We start from the raw sequence: 16,879 nt of genomic DNA, 5'->3' as shown, positions 1-16,879 counted from the left end.
TTACACTCAATGAGATAAGTGCTATAATACAAAGTTTACAAAATGATTTGGGAACACAGGGGAGGGAGTAATTTAGACAACAGGATCTTAGAAGGGAAAATATTTAACTTGCTCTTACATATTGATTGATATTTTTAAAAGACAATTACATTATGATCCCCCGTATCCGTTTCTCTGAAGGATTGAAACAAATTGTTTAAATTTACAAGTTTACAACAAGCACTCAACATAGGACTAAGTTACAATAAGGACTCAATATAGGAAGTTCTCATAGAGAAATTGTTATACATCCACAATTTATATAAAATCTAAAGCATACAAAATGATATTACATAGTTTATGAACACATACACCTGCAGTAAAACTATATAAACACAGACTAGACATAAATACATCAAATTCATGCTTGTTATGGCCCTCTGAAAAGGGAAAAACAGGAAGGAAGGAGTCTGGGGAGAACACCAAAGGGGACTTCAACTTTATCTCTAATGCTTTCTTTTATTTAAAAATATCTGAAGCAAATATGACAAAATGTTAATATCTGTTCATTCTGGGTGATAGGCACATGGCTATTTGTTATATTTCTTTCTGTACTTTTCACATTTTTTAAAATTAAAAAATAATCTACACAACGAACAAAACCATCTGTCCTTTTAATTGCTCTAGTGTCCTAAATCCTTTCACCACCTCTACCATCAGAGGAGCTGCCCAAAGTACTCTTCTTTCAGTTAGAAAGCAGCCTCTAAGCGTTCCCTTCAATTTCCCAGCCAACTACAGAACGTCAAAGCCTTCTTCAGTCAGGCTTCTTGAAAAAATGAGCCACTAGGCAGTGCAAAGAGTGTGATCTTCATCCAAATACTATCTTCCAAGTTACTACAAGTCTAGGAAATGTTGAAGGGCAGCTGAGGAAGTTTGTAACACGATTATTCCGTTACAAACTTAAACATTCTTAAGCAAAACCTCAGGAGGAGAGAAGAACCAGAAGTTACATTTGATACACTGGATCTTGAATTCTAACACCTAGATTTTAAGCTCATTTAAAGCAGGGCTATACCTTCTATTTCTTTTAGCGTTCCTGTTGTCTGTTCTTTCCTTCCCTCCCTCCCCCCTTCACCCGCTACCATCACAGCATATAGAATGCCTAATTCTCTGCATATAGTAAGCACTCTTTAAATGTTTGAGTCAATGATAATGTCACAATGGGTCTACTATGACATCACCCGGACTGAAACACCACGGCTAGTATCAGGGTACACCACAGCCTTTGGTTGCAGGCTTTTCCTGCTCTTCTAACTTCCTTGTGGACGGCTTTATTAGCATTTGCCTATATTCTGTGAAAAACGAAGAAATAAAAGAAAATCACTCAACTTCCAAAACGTTTATCCAGATGCCAACTGAGATAGACAGTGAATAGGAAGGAGAAAAAGAAGCTTTGGATTTCACCATAATGTACAAAAATGTCCGTGATAGATCAGAGGTCCCTAAGCTTGAGATCCCATTTACGGTACAGGATGTCATCACTAGGACTGAGCAAGCACAGCTCCACAGAGCCAGAGAGGTAGGTAGTAAATGAAAAGTTTATAGATTGCAACTTGCTTTTTAAACTTTCCATGACCAGCTACATTTTTTTTTAAGGATTCACTTTATTTTCATGACATTTGACTGTGTTTGAGGTCACATTGATTTCAAATGATGATTTCACCTGACTCTGTAGATAACAAGCTCCAATTCTACATTAATTCCTTTCACTTCCATATCAAAGATAATTAAGCTTTTTAAGAAATAAATCACGTGTGTTATTGAGTGATTGTGATAGAAAAATTAAAATCTATAGCTAATATTGGTATCTAATTTTAGTCAATAGTTTTAATTTGTTCTCTACTGAGCTTTTATCAAATACTTATTTTTGATACATTACATTTTAGACAATACATTTTCTCTTATGTATTCTTCTAGGAGTTTTATACTTTTAGATTTTACATTTAGACAATACATTTTCTCTTATGACAATACATTTTCTCTTATGTATTCTTCTAGGAGTTTTATACTTTTAGATTTTACATTTAGGTCTATGATCCATTTTGTCTTAATCTTTGTATATGATATCAGATATGGATTGAGGTTCTTTTTTTTTTAACAATTATTCTAGCTCTGTTTGTTGAAAAGACTACCCTTTCTCCATTAAATTGCACTTGCACCTTTACTGAAAATCAGTTGATCATATATGTGTGAGTTAATGTAGTCTCTAGTCAGTTCTCTTGATCTATGTGTCTATCTTAATGCCAATACCACAGTGCCTTTTTTTTTTTTTTTTGGCTGCATTGGGTCTTTGTTGCTGAGCGCGGGCTTTCTCTAGTTGCGGCGAGCGGGGGCTACTCTTCATTGAGGTGCGCAAGCTTCTCATTGTGGTGGCTTCTCTTGTCACAGAACACGGGCTCTAGGTGTGCAGACTTCAGTAGTTCTGGCTCGCGGGCTCTAGAGTGCAGGCTCAGTAGTTGTGGTACATGGGCTTAGTAACTCAGTGGCATATGGGATCTTCCTGGACCAGGGCTCGAACCCACGTTCCCTGCATTGACAGACAGATTCTTAACCACTGTACCACCAGAGAAGTCCCACAATACCACAGTGTCTTGATTACTGAGGTTTCATAATAATTCTTCAAATCATCTAGTTTTAATTCCTAAACTTTGTTCTTTTTCAATTGTGCCCAACTTCTCTCACATCTTCCTTTTACCTCCTTTTCCTCTTCTTGGGCTTTTCTCTCAAGACTCAAACAGTCATAATCTGAAACCTGTCTTTGGGACTTCCCTGATGGCACAGTGGTTAAGAATCCACCTGCCAATGCAGGGGACATGGGTTTGAGCCTCGGTCCGGGAGGATCTCACATGCCACGGAGCTACTAAGCCCGTGCGCCACAACTACCGAGCCCACATGCCACACCTACTGAAGCCCGCACACCTAGAGCCCATGCTCCGCAACACAAGAAGCCACCACAGTGAGAAGCCCGGGCACCTCAACGAAGAGTAGCCCCCGCTCGCTGCAACTAGGGAAAGCCCACGCACAGTAAGACCCAAAGCAGCCAAAAATAAATAATAAATAAATTTATTTTAAAAACTAAAATAAAATAAAAAATAAAAACTGTCTTTATCCACACTGCTTTCTCCCTTTGCTTTTCCATAGGATATTTAGAATCAGTCTGTCAAATACTATTGGGGGAAAAAAGAAAGCCTACTGGTATTTTGACTGGGAATGTATTGAATTTGTAGATCAATTTGGGGAGAATTGAAATCTTAACAATAGTGAGTCTCTGACACTTGAATATAGCATATCTCTCCGTTTATTTAGGTCTAATTTTTCTCAGAAGTGCTTTGCATATCTTTTGTCAGATTTATCCCCAAGTAGTTCATATTTTTTATACTATTGTAAATAGTATTGTTTCTTAATTTCTATTCTCGATTGTTCACAACTAACAAAGAAATACAATAAATTTCTGTATATCGATCTTGTATACTGAAACCTAATTTATTAATTCTCATAGATATTCTTTGTACAGTCTTTGGATTTTCTACATAGACAGTCCTGTCGTATACTAATAGAGGCAGTTTTATTTCCTCCTTTCATATCTCTGTGCACTTAAACTTGATTCTTTTTTTTTTTTAATTTATTTATTTATTTATGGCTGTGTTGGGTCTTCGTTTCTGTGCGAGGGCTTTCTTCTAGTTGTGGCAAGCGGGGGCCACTCTTCATCGCTGTGCGCGGGCCTCTCACTATCGCGGCCTCTCTTGTTGCGGAGCACAGGCTCCAGACGCGCAGGCTCAGTAATTGTGGCTCACGGGCCCAGTTGCTCCGTGGCATGTGGGATCCTCCCAGACCAGGGCTTGAACCCGTGTGCCTGCATTGGCAGGCAGACTCTCAACCACTGCGCCACCAGGGAAGCCCCTAAACTTGGTTCTTGACTCATTGGTTAGCCTAGGACCTCCAATATCAAGTTGAATAAAAGTGATGAGACATCCTTGCTTTGTTCTTGATGTTAGGCTTTAGAGGAAAGCATTCAGTCTTCTACCATTAAGTACGATAGCAGCTGTATATATTTTATGGCTCTTTATCAAGTTGGGGAAATTCCTTCTTTTCCTAGTTTGGTGAGTTTTTAATCAGGAATAGGCATTGGGTTTTATCAAAAGTTTTTACCGCATCTAAGGAGATAATCATGATTTTTTTTTTCCTATTTGAATCTGGCAATATAGTGAATTACATTGACTTATGAATGTTAAACCATCCTCACACTTTTAGAGTAAACCCCATTTACTCATGATGTAGCATTCTTTTTACTATGTTGTATTCGATTAGCTAAATTTTTGTTAACAATTTTTGTATCTATGATTATAAAGTATGTTGGTGTGTAGTTATTTTTTCTTACAATGACTTTGGTTTTTGACATCAGAATAATGGTAGCTTTATAGACTCAGGTAGAATATTCTTTTCAGTTTTCTGTAAGAGTTTGTTGAGTATTGGCATTTCCTTTTATATGTTTCGTAGAAACCACCAATGTTGGACTTCCCTGGTGGCGCAGTGGTTAAGAATCCACCTGCTAATGCAGGGGACACAGGTTCGATCCCTGGTCCAGGAAGATCCCACATGCTGCAGAGCAACTAAGCCTGTGCACCACAACTACTGAGCCTGCGCTCTAGAGCCAGCGAGCCACAACTACTGAGTCCATGTGCCACAACTACTGAAGCCCATGCGCCTAAAGCCCAAGCTCCGCGACAAGAGAAACCACTGCAAAGAGAAGCCTGCGCACCGCAACAAAGAGTAGCCCCCGCTCGATGCAACTAGAGAAAACCCGCGTGTAGCGACGAAGACCCAACACAACCAAATTAATTAATTAATTAATTAAATTTAAAAAAAAAGAAACCACCAATATTTGGGTAGGGTGGGGAAAAATAATCAGTGGAACCATCTAGACTTGGGGTTTAATTCCTGGGAAAGTTTTAAGCTACAAATTCAATGAAAAAAATCGTAGAGTTATTCTGGTTATCTATTTCTTCTTAAGTGAGCTTTCACAGTTTGTCTTTCAAGGAATTTGTCCATTTCATCTGAGTTGTTGAGTTTATTGACCTAAAGTTATTCATAGTATTATCTCTTTACTATCTGTAGAATCCGTAGTAATGTCACTCTTATTTCTGATATTAGTAATTTGTCCTTCTCTGTCTCTCCTTATCAGTCTGGCTAGAGGTTTATCAATTTTACTGATCTTCTCAAAGAATCAGCTTTTGATTTCACAGATTAACTGCTTTTCTGTTTTCTATTTTACTGATTTCTGCACTGATCTTCATCATTTCATTTACACTATTTGCTTTGGGTATAATTTGCTCTTCTTTTTTTCTAGTTTCTTAAAGTAGAAGCTGAGGTCATTGATTTGATAACTTTTTGTTGTTGTTGTAATAAGTGTTTTGTTCCATATATTCCCCCTCTGCAAATGAAAATGTTGTTTTCATTTTCATTCAGTTTTAAATGTTATAATTTCATTTTTGATTTTTTTCTTTGACCCATGAGTTATTTAGAAGAGTGTTATTTAGTTTCCAAATATTTGGAAACTTTTTTCTCTTCTTTCTTTCTTTTATTTATTTATTTATTTATTTATTTTTGGCTGCACTGGGTCTTCGTTGCTGTGCACGGGCTTTCTCTAGTTGTGGCGAGTGGGGGCTACTCTTTGTTGCAGTGTGTGGGCTTCTCATTGCGGTGGCTTCTCTTGTTGCGGAGCATGGGCTCTAGGTGCACGGGCTTCAGTAGTTGTGGCTCACGGGCTCTAGAGCGCAGGCTCAGTAGTTGTGGCACACGGGCTTAGTTGCTCTGTGGCATGTGGGATCTTCCTGGACCAGGGCTCATACCCATGTCCCCTGCACTGACAGGCAGATTCTTAACTGCTGCACCAGCAGGGAAGTCCGTCTCTTATTTATTTCTAGTTCAATTTCTTTGGGGTCAGAGAACTTATTTCATATGATCTGAATCCTAGTAAATTTCTTTTTTAAAAATATTTATTTATTTATTTATTTTTGGCTGCGTTGGGTCTTTGTTGTTGTGTGTGGGCTTTCTCTAGTTGCAGCAAGCAGGGGCTACTCTTGGTTGCGGTGCACGGGCTTCTCATAGCGGTGGCTTCTCTTGTTGCAGAGCACGGGCTCTAGGAGCAAGGGCTTCAGTAGTTGTGGCACACGGGCTCAGTAGTTGTGGCTCGTGGGCTCTAGAGCGCAAGCTCAGTAGTTGTGGCGCACGGGCTTAGTTGCTCCACAGCATGTGGGATCTTCCTGGACCAGGGCTTGAACCAGTGTCCCCCTGCATTGGCAGGTGGATTCTTAACCACTGCGCCACCAGGGAAGTCCATCTCTTATTTATTTCTAATTCTATTTCTTTGGAATCAGAGAACTTGTTTGATATGATCTAAATCCTAGTAAATTTCTTAAAATTTGTTTTATGGCTCAGAATATGGTCTATATTGGTAAATGTTACGTATGCAATTGAATACAATTTGTGTTCTGTTGTTGAATACTCTGTAAAATAACAATTACATCAAGCTGGTTCATAGTATTTTTCAAGTCTTCTGTTGTTTTTTCTCAGCTTTATCTATCAATTATCAAAAGAGGGATGTCGAAATGTTTGACTGTAACTGTGCATTTTTCTAGTTCTTCTGACAGTCTATCAAATTTTCTTCATGTACTTTGAATCTCTGCTACTAGATGCCTAAATGTTTAGAATTGTTATGTTCTCTCAATGAATTGGCTACTTTACTGTTATGAAATGACTCTGTTTATCTCTAGTAATATATTTTTCTCTGTAACTTACTTTGTTGTTAATATAGTCACTCTAGCAGCTTTCCTTTGATAAGTGTTACCATACTTTTCCTTTTTTTTTTTTTTTTTTTTTTGGCTGTGCCACATGGCATGTGGGATCTTAGTTCACTGACCAGGGATCGAACCCATGCCCCCTGCAGCGTTAGTGTGGAGTCTTAACCACTGGACCTCCAGAGAAGTCTTTCTTTTCCTTTTTCTATTCTTTTGGTTTAAACATATTTGGGTTATTATACTTAAAATGGGTTTCTTACAGGAAGCATATAATTGAGTTTCTTTTTTATCCAACCTGACAATTTCTGCCTTTTAATTGGATGTTTAGACCATTTAAATTTAATGTAATTATCAATATGGTTAGGTTGAAATTTACCATCTTGCTGTTTGTTTTCTGTTTGTCCCTTTTTCTTTGGTTTCCTTTTATTATTTTTCTGACTTCTTTAGAGTGGATCTATATTATGATTCCACTTTATTTCCTTTACTGGTTTACTAGCTATACTTTTTGCTTTGGGGTTCATAGTGTACATATTTAGCTTACTACCATTTACCTTAATGTGGTATTACACCACTTTTGAACACTGTATAAACCTTACAGCAATATTCTACCTTTTTCTCTCTCCTGGCCTATGTGATATTTGTATCATACTTTTTTTTTCATTTTTATTGGAGTATAATTGCTTTACAACGTTGTGTTAGTTTCTACTGTACAGCAAAGTGAATCAGCTATATATATATATATATATATATATCCCCTGTTTTTTGGACTTCATTCCCATTTAGGTCACCACAGAGCACTGAGTAGAGTTCGCTGTGCTATACAGTAGGTTCTCATTAGTTATCTATTTTATACATAGTATCAATAGTGTATATATGTCAATCCCAATCTCCCAATTCATCCCCTCCCCCTCTTCCCCCCTTGATATCCATGTTTGTTCTCCACGTCTGTGTTGTATCATACTTCTACATGTATTATAAACTCAATATTTATTACATTCCAATTATTTTTGTTTGAAACAGGCAATTACCTATTTTTCAATTTTTTATTGTGGTAAAATACACATAACATAAAATTTGTGATTTTAACTATTTTTAATTGTACAATTCATTGGCATTAAGTACATTTATAATGTTATATAACCATACCACTATCTATTTTCAGAACTTTTTCATCACCCCATACAGAAACACTGACCCATTAAACAGTAACTACCCATTCCCCTTTTCCCCCAAACCCTGGCAACAACCATTCATCTTTCTGTCTCTATGAATTTGCCTACTCTAGAAACCTTATCTAAGTGAAATCATAAAGTATTTGTCCTTTTGTGCCTGGTTTATTTCATTTAGCATATCCTCAGCGTTCATCACTATTGTAGTATCTGTTAGAATTTCCTTTCTTTTAAAGGCTAACTATTATTCCACTGTATGTATATATCACGTTTTGTTTATCCACTCATTCATCATTGGACACACAAGTTGCTTCCACCTCTCTGCCATTGTGAATAATGCTGCTATGAACATAGGAGTACAAATATCTGTTTACGTCCCTGCTGTCAATTCTTTGTATATCCAGGAGTAGAGTTGCTGGATCATATGGTAATTTTATTTTTCATTTCTTAAGGAACTGCCATACTGTTTTCTGTATGGCTGCACCATTTTACATCCTTATCAGCAGTGCACAAGGGTTCCAATTTCCTCACACTCTCACCAACACTTGTTATTTTCTAGGTTTTGGCTTTTTTTCTCATAATAGCTATCCTAATGGGTCTGAAGTATCTCATTGTGATTTTGATTTGTATTTCTCAGATGATTAGTGATGTTGAGCATCTTTTCATGTGCTTGCTTGTCATGTGTATAAATTCTTTGGAGAAATGTCTATTCAAGTCTTTTGCCCATTTTGGAACTAGGTTTGTTCTTGTTGAGTTGTAGGAATTCTTTATATATTCTGGATGTTAATTACTTATCAGACATGTGATTTGCAAATATTTTCTCTCATTCTGTGTATTGCCTTTTTACTCTGTTGATAGTTGTGCCAGTCAATTTTATGTGTCAACTTGACTGGGCCACAGGGAGCCCAGATATTTAGTCAGATATTCTGGGTATGTCTGTGAAGATGTTTCTGGATGAGATTGACACTTGAATCAGTAGACTGAGTAAAGCAGAATGCCCTTCCTAATGTGGGTGGGTCTTATCCAATTAAAGACCTGAATAGAACAAAAAAAGGCTAAGTAGAAGGGAACTCCACCTGTCTGACTGCCTTGGGCTGGGACTTTAGTCTTTTCAGTCTTTAGGCTTGAACTGAAACATCAGCTCTTCTTGGGTCTTGCACCTGCTGGCTTTTAGACTGGAACTATACCTTGGGCTCTCCTGGGTCTCCAGCTTGCCAAGTAGAGATCATGAGACTTCTTAGCCTCCACAATCATGTGAGCTGATTCATTATAAGAGAAAAAAAAGATATATATATCAACTGAAAAAAAATGCACAACCTAAAAGTTGAGAATTATGTTTTATTTGGTGGACTTGCTGAAAACTTAAGCCCAGGAGACAGCCTCTCAGATAGCCGTGAGGGACTGTTCCAAAGAGGTAAGGGAGGACCAGGGATATATAGGATGTTTTGCATTAAAAAAAACCAACAACAACAGGTAGCTGGAACATCAAAAAAGATTATTGTTAATTAAAGAAAACCAGATATTTCAAGTTAATGAATTTCGCACTTCTCTAAATTCATTAACTGGGGAGATGCAAGAGTCTGGGCTCATTGAAATCATTCCTTTGACATGCACCTTAACTACTTAGAGCCAATATCCTGTTTATCTCCATCCTTGGCATGATCTGGCAATTAAGATATGCAAAATGTCACCATTGGATACTCCTAATGCACTGCTTATAAGAAGCAAGAATCTGGGTGACTGTGTATATGACACTTTCAAACATTTTTGGCAAATTAACAAATATAATGAGATTGGTTGGTTGCTCCTAATGTCACTGAACAAAGTGGGGAAAGAAAAGGATGATCTCAGGGAATCAGATTCCCAGCTCAAGTGCCACATAAGTGACCTGAAACTTCTATGTGTGCCTTTAAGGAAACCCTTAATCTCCTGTAGATCCAGGCTAAGACTGATGAAAATTAAACCAAGAATCTCATTCTCTGACTAGCTGAATTACAAGTTGAGCTCCCAGCCTCACTGGGTGGCTAATGTTAAAGTGAGGGCGGGCTTCCCTGGTGGCACAGTGGTTGGGAGTCCGCCTGCCAATGCAGGGGACACGGGTTCGAGCCCTGGTCCGGGAAGATCCCACATGCCGCGGAGCAGCTGGGCCCGTGAGCCACAATTACTGAGCCTGCGCATCTGGAGCCTGTGCTCCGCAACAAGAGAGGCCGCAATAGTGAGAGGCCCGCGCACTGTGATGAAGAGTGGCCCCCACTCGCCACAACTGGAGAAAGCCCTCGCACAGAAACGAAGACCCAACACAGCCATAAATAAATAAATAAATAAAATTTAAAAAAAAAAAAAAAAAAAAAAAAAGAATAAGGCTTTAAAGTGAGGGCATGGGCTTCCCTGGTGGCGCAGTGGTTGAGAATCTGCCTGCCAATGCAGGGGACACGGGTTCAAGCCCTGGTCTGGGAAGATCCCACATGCCGTGAAGCAACTAGGCCCGTGAGCCACAACTACTGAGCCTGCGCGTCTGGAGCCTGTGCTCTGCAACAAGAGAGGCCGCGATAGTGAGAGGCCTGCGCACCGCGATGAAGAGTGGTCCCTGCTTGCTGCAACTAGAGGAAGCCCTCGCACAGAAACGAAGACCCAACACAGCCAAAATTAAATAAATAAATAAATAAAAATAGCAAGTAATAATAACTCTATTTAAAAAAAATAATAAATAAATAAAGTGAGGGCATTGGGACTTCCCTGGTGACGCAGTGGTTAAGAATCCTCCTGCCAATGCAGGGGACATGGGTTTGAGCCCTGGTCCAGGAAGATCCACATGCCGCGGAGCAACAAAGCCTGTGTGCCACAACTACTGAGCCCGCGTGCCACAACTACTGAAGCCCACGTGCCTAGAGCCCATGCTCTGCAACAAGAGAAGCCACTGCAATGAGAAGCCCGCACACAGCAACGAAGACCCAATGCAGCTAAATATAAATAAATAAATTTATAAAGTAAGGGCATTGACTGAAAAGGAATGGGATCCTGAAAGTTGGAATGGGGATGTATGGAAAGACTTTGTTAAAGCTTGGGATGTTGAAAGCTCTAAATTCTGATGAGTGTTCTTTGCCAGGGGAGCGGTCTCTTCACCCAATATCAGTGGGAATGGCCACTCCACCCCTGTCTGAGAGTATTAACCCTGCATTGCCTGAGGAAACTGTAATGACCTCTCCTGAGGCAGTTGTCACGCAAGACAAGGCTGAGTTTCCTCAGGAACCACTCCCACAGCATTTCTTTGTTTCTAGATCTATAACTAGATTCAAATCCCAGTAGGCCACTAAAGGTGAGGTACAAAGAGTGACCCATGAAGAGGTGCACTACACTCCAAAAGAACTACTTGAGTTTTCTAATTTTTACAGGCAGAAATCCAGGGAATACGTGTGGGAATGGATGTTAAAGGTGTGGGATAATGGTGGAAGGAACATAAAGTTGGATCAGGCCAACTGATGTAGACTCACTAAGCTGAGATTCAGTATTTAACATTTCAGCTTGGGAAATTAGAAAAGGTTCTAACAGTTTGGTTGGTTGACTGAAACATGGACCAAAAGGTTACTCACAGTGAATAAGTTAGACATGCCAGACTTGTCTAACGTAGGGGAAAGAATTAAAAGCTTAGAGAGATTGGAATGTTAAAGTGGATTTGTCACTTAAGATCTGCTCATCCAACCTGGGAGAGTCCAGAAGACATACCTTTCATCATGACTGTGAGAAACAGATTTACGAGAGGAGCCTTGGCATCCTTGGAGAACTCTGTGATCACTCTTCTCTGTACCACTGTAAGGTAGACCAGACCTTACAGTGAAATTGGGAAATCTAAAAACAATGGGAGTAATTGGATCCTGAGATGGCAAGGACCAAGTGGTGGCAGTCAACCATCAAAGGCCAGGTGGGCATGGTTACCATAATGGACAGCAGAGTCAAAGCATCAATCAGAATAGTCTGACTTATGAAGAACTATGGCATTGCCTAGTCGATCGCGGTATTCCTACTAAAAGTAAAATAGTTAGGAACCTACTAAATTCTTACCTGATCTGTGTAAGTGGAAAATTTCTAGGTCATGTGAACAAAAGTCTAACCTGAATCATAACAACAGAGAGTCATGGCCCCTCAATCAATTCCCAGACTTAAGCCAGTTTACAGACCCAGAACCCCTTGAATGAAGGGGAGGTTGGGTTTCCTTGCAGACGGACACTGTCAAAATTTTATACAATTAATCCTTCTCCAAGCCTTCTCTGAAGAGAACTGGCCTTTTACCAGGATAACTGTGCACTGGAGAAAAGGAAATAACCAGACCTTTTGGGGACTACTGGACACTGGCTCTGAACTGACACTAATTCTAGGAGATCCAAAGTGTAATCTGTGGTCTACCAGTCAAGAGTAGGGACTTACAGAAGTCATGTGATTAATAGAGTTTTAGCTCAGGTCCATATCACAGTGGGCCCACTGGGTCCCTGAACCCATCCTGTGGTTATTTTGACAATTCTGGAATACATAAAAGGAAAAGACATACTCAGCATCTGGCAGAATCCCCACACTAGTTCCCTGACCTGTGGAGTGAGGGCTATTGTGGTGGGAAATGCCAAGTGGAAGCCACTAGAGCTGCCTTTACCTAGGAAAGTGGTAAACCAAAAACAATACTGCATTTCTAGAGGAACTGCAGAAATAAATGCCACCATCAGGGAAAGATGCAGGAGTGGTAATTCCCACCACATCCTCATTCAACTTGCCTATCTGGCCTGTGCAGAAGAGAGATGCACCTTTGAGAATGACACTGGATTATTGTAAAATTAATCAGGTGGTGACTCCAATTGCAGCTGATGTACCAGATGTGGTTTCACTGCTTGAGCAAATTATCACACACTCTGGTACCTGGTATGCAGCTACTGATCTGGCAAATGGCTTTTCTCTATACCAGTCAATATGGACCACTGGACGCAATTTTCTTTCAGCGGGCAAGGCGAGCAATACACTTTTACTGGTCTACCTCAGGACATATCAACTCTCCAGTTTGGTAGAATTCACCAGTGAAGCCACCTGGTCTAGGGCTTTTCTTTGCTGGGAGGTTTTTTATTACTGGTTTGTTCTCTGTTCTAGTTATGTGTCTATTCAGATTTTATATTTCTTTGTTATTCAGTTTTCATATGTTGTGTGTTTCCAGGAATTTTCCCATTTCATCTAGGTTAACAATTTGGTGGCATGCAATCGTTCATAGTACCCTCTTATAATCCTACTTATTTCTTTAAAAAATTTTAAAATTGAAGTATAGTTGATGTACAATATGTTATGTTATGGGTGTACAATATAGTGATTCACAATTTTTCTCCCACCCACCCAACCATCTATCCACCCATCCATCCACCCACCCACTCATTTATCTACCCATCCACCACCGATCCACCCATCCATTCACCCACCCATTCTGTGATTCACAATTTTTAAAGGTTATACTCCATTTATAGTTATTATAAAATATTGACTATATTCCCTGTGTTGTACAATATATCCTTGTAGCTTCTTTTATACCTAATAGTTTGTATCTCTTGTCCCCCTACTGCTATATTGCCCCTCCCCCTTCCCTCTCCCCACAGGTAACCACTAGTTTGCTCTCTATATCTGTGAATCTGCTTCTTTTTTGTTATATTCACTAGTTGTATTTTTTACATTCCAGATATAAGTGATATCGTATGGTATTTGTTTTTCTCTGTCTGACTTATTTCACTAAGCATAATACCCTCTAGGTCCATCCATGTTGCTGCAAATGGCAAAATTTCATTCTTTTTTATGGCTAAGTAGTATTCCATTGTGTGTGTATGTGTGTGTGTGTACATTTTCTTTTCTTTTCTTTTTTTTTTTGGCCACACCACGTGGCATGTGGGATCTTAGTTCCCTGACCAGGGATCAAACCCACACCCCCTGTAGTGGAAGCACAGAATCTTAACCACTGGACTACCAGGGAAGTTCCTATGTACATCTTCTTTATCCATTCATCTTTATCCATTCATCTGTTGATGGATGCTTAGATTGTGTCCATCTCTTGGCTATTGTAAATAATGCTGCTATGAACATTGGTGTACATGTATCTTTTCGAATTTGTGTTTTTGTTAATCCTGTTTATTTCTGTAGAATCAGTAGTAATGTCCCCACATGATTTCTGATTTAAGTAATTTGAGTAATCTCCTTTTTTGTCAGTCTAATTAAAGGTTTGTCAATTTTGTTGATTTAGGGGGAAGAGTCAACTTTTTGTTTCATTGATTTTCTGTATTGATTCTCTAAACTCATTTATTTATTTATTTATTTATTTATTTACTGGGGACTATGCCATGGGGCATGTGGGATCTTAGTTCCCTAACCAGGGATTGATCCCGTGCTCCCTGCAGTGGAAGCTTGGAGTCTTAACCACTGGACCACCAGGGAAGTCCCTATACTCTTTTTTTTTTTTACGTCTGCTCTAATTTTTCTAATCCTTCTTTCTGCTAGCTTTGGGTTTAGTTTTTCTTTCTCTAGTTCATTCAAGGTATAAAGTTAGGTTGTTGACTTGAGACCTTCTTTTTTTCATGTTTATCCCTATAAATTTCCCTCTTAGCACTGTTTTTGCTACATCCCATAAGTTTTTTTTTTTTTTGGCTGCGTTGGGTCTTCGTTGCTGTGTGGGGGCTTTCTCTAGTTGTGGCAAGTAGTTCACAGGCTTCTCATTGCAGTGGCTTCTCTTGTTGCAGAGCATGGGCTCTAGGCGCATGGGCTTCAGTAGTTGCGGCGCATGGGCTCAGTAGTTGCAGCATGTGGGCCTTAGAGCACACGGGCTTCAGTAGTTGCAGCACACAGGCTCAGTAGTTGTGGCACACAGGCTTAGTGGCTCCGCAAAATGTGGGATCTTCCCAGACCAGGGATCGAACCTGTGTCCCCTGCATTGGCAGGTGGATTCTTAACCACTGCACCACCATGGAAGTCCCCCCATACGTTTTTTTTTAATTAATTAATTTATTTATTTATTTTTCGTTGCGTTGGGTCTTTGTTGCTGCACAAGGGCTTTCTCTAGTTGTGACGAGCAGGAGCTACCCTTCATTGTGGTGCATAGGCTTCTCACTGTGGTGGCTTCTCTTGTTGCAGAGCTTGGGCTATAGGCGCGCAGGCTTCAGTAGTTGTGGCTCACGGGCTCTAGAGCTCAGGCTCAGTAGTTGTGGTGCACGGGCTTAGTTGCTCCGCAGCATGTGGGATCTTCCCAGACCAGGGGAAGAACCTGTGTCCCCTGCATTGGCAGAAGGATTCTTAAACACTGCACCACCAGGGAAGCCCTCCCCCCATAAGTTTTTGTATGTTGTGATTTCATTTTCATCTCTAAGTATCTTTTAATTTCCCTTGTAATCTCATCTTTGACTCACTTGTTTAAGAATGTGTTAATTTCCACATATTTGTGAATTTTCCAGTTTTCCTTCTGTGGTTGATTTATAACTTCATCTCACTATGGTTGGAAAAGATACTTTGTATAATATATTTTTAAATACATTGAGGTTTATTTTGTGGCCTATCCTGGAGAATGGTCTATCCTGGAGAATGTCCCACATGCAGTTGAAAAAATTGTGTATTCTGGGTTTTTTTGTTTGTTTTTGGCCACATGGTAAGGCATGTGACCTCTTAGTTCCCTGACCAGGGATCAAACCCATGTCCCCAGCATTGGGAGTGTGGAGTCTTAACCACTAGACCACCAGGGAAGTCCTTTTTCTTGTATTCTGTTATTTGATGGAGTATTCTGTATACATCTGTTATATCTAGATGGTTTATTGGTTGTTCAAGTCTTCCATTTCCTAATTTATCTCTGTTTAGTTCTGTCCATTACTGAAAGTGAAATCTCCCCTTATTGCTGTAGAACTATCTATTTCTCCCTTCAAGTCTGTTAATTTTTGTTTCTTATATTTGGAGGGTATGTTATTAGGTGCATACATTTTTACAATTGTTATATCTTCTTCCTCTATTGAACCTTTTTATTACAGTCTCTTGTAATCTTTTAAAAAATTTAAAGTCTATTTTGGGGGGCGGAGTCAAGATGGCAGAGTAGAAGGACATGGAGTTCACATCTCCTCACAACTAGGGCACCTACTAAGTGCTGGTGGGGACTTCAGATACGTAAGGGGACGGGAGGAATCCCCACGTGACCAGGTAGGATGTGGGAGGGAGGGGGGAAAGAAAAGTGCAGGTGGGGGCTGTTACAGAGGAAGAAACAGAGAGAAGTTAGAGTTTCACAGAGACCAGAGTGAGTCATTCTCCCAGTCACTGCTTGGACATTTGCCCAGAAAACAAACTTAAAGACAAGTGAGAGAGGAACAAAGATGGCAGAGTAGAAGGACGTGCTCTCATTCCCTCTTGCAAGAACACCAGAATCACAACTAGCTGCTGGACAATCATCGACAGAAAGACACTGGAACTCACCAAAAAAGATACCCCACATCCAAAGACAAAGGAGAAGCCACAATGAGACAGTAGGAGGGGCACAATCACAGTAAAATCAAATCCCATAACTGCTGGGTGGGTGACTCACAGACTGGAGAACACTTATACCGCAGAAGTCCACCCACTGGAGTGAAGGTTCTGAGCCCCACGTCAGGCTTCCCAACTTGGGGGTCCGGCAACGGGAGGAGGAATTCGTAGAGAATCAGACTTTGAAGCCTAGTGGGAATTAATTGATTGCAGGATGGTGACAGGACTGGGGGAAACATAGACTCCACTCTTGGAGGGCACACACAAAGTAGTGTGTGCATCGGGACCCAGGGGAAGGAGCAGTGATCCCAGGGGAGACTGAACCAGACCTACCTGCTAGTGTTGGAGGGTCTCCTGCAGAGGCGGGGG

General features: G+C 40.0%; 1 protein-coding gene across 1 annotated transcript in view; it reads left to right on the top strand.

Annotated features, from left to right (window-relative positions):
• The first annotated feature begins 1,447 nt into the window (after positions 1–1,447).
• FAM186A (family with sequence similarity 186 member A) overlaps positions 1,448–16,879 on the top strand; it is a 118,382-nt gene continuing 102,950 nt past the window's right edge. Inside the window, 1 exon segment of the mRNA XM_068561946.1 lies at positions 1,448–1,558. Within this exon segment, the coding sequence (XP_068418047.1) occupies positions 1,448–1,558 (111 nt within the window).

This window comes from Eschrichtius robustus, chromosome 13, assembly GCF_028021215.1.
Source record: "Eschrichtius robustus isolate mEscRob2 chromosome 13, mEscRob2.pri, whole genome shotgun sequence".
NCBI lineage: Eukaryota > Metazoa > Chordata > Mammalia > Artiodactyla > Eschrichtiidae > Eschrichtius > Eschrichtius robustus.
Note: the sequence above shows the minus strand (reverse complement) of the source record. Positions and strands in the feature narration are given on the sequence as shown.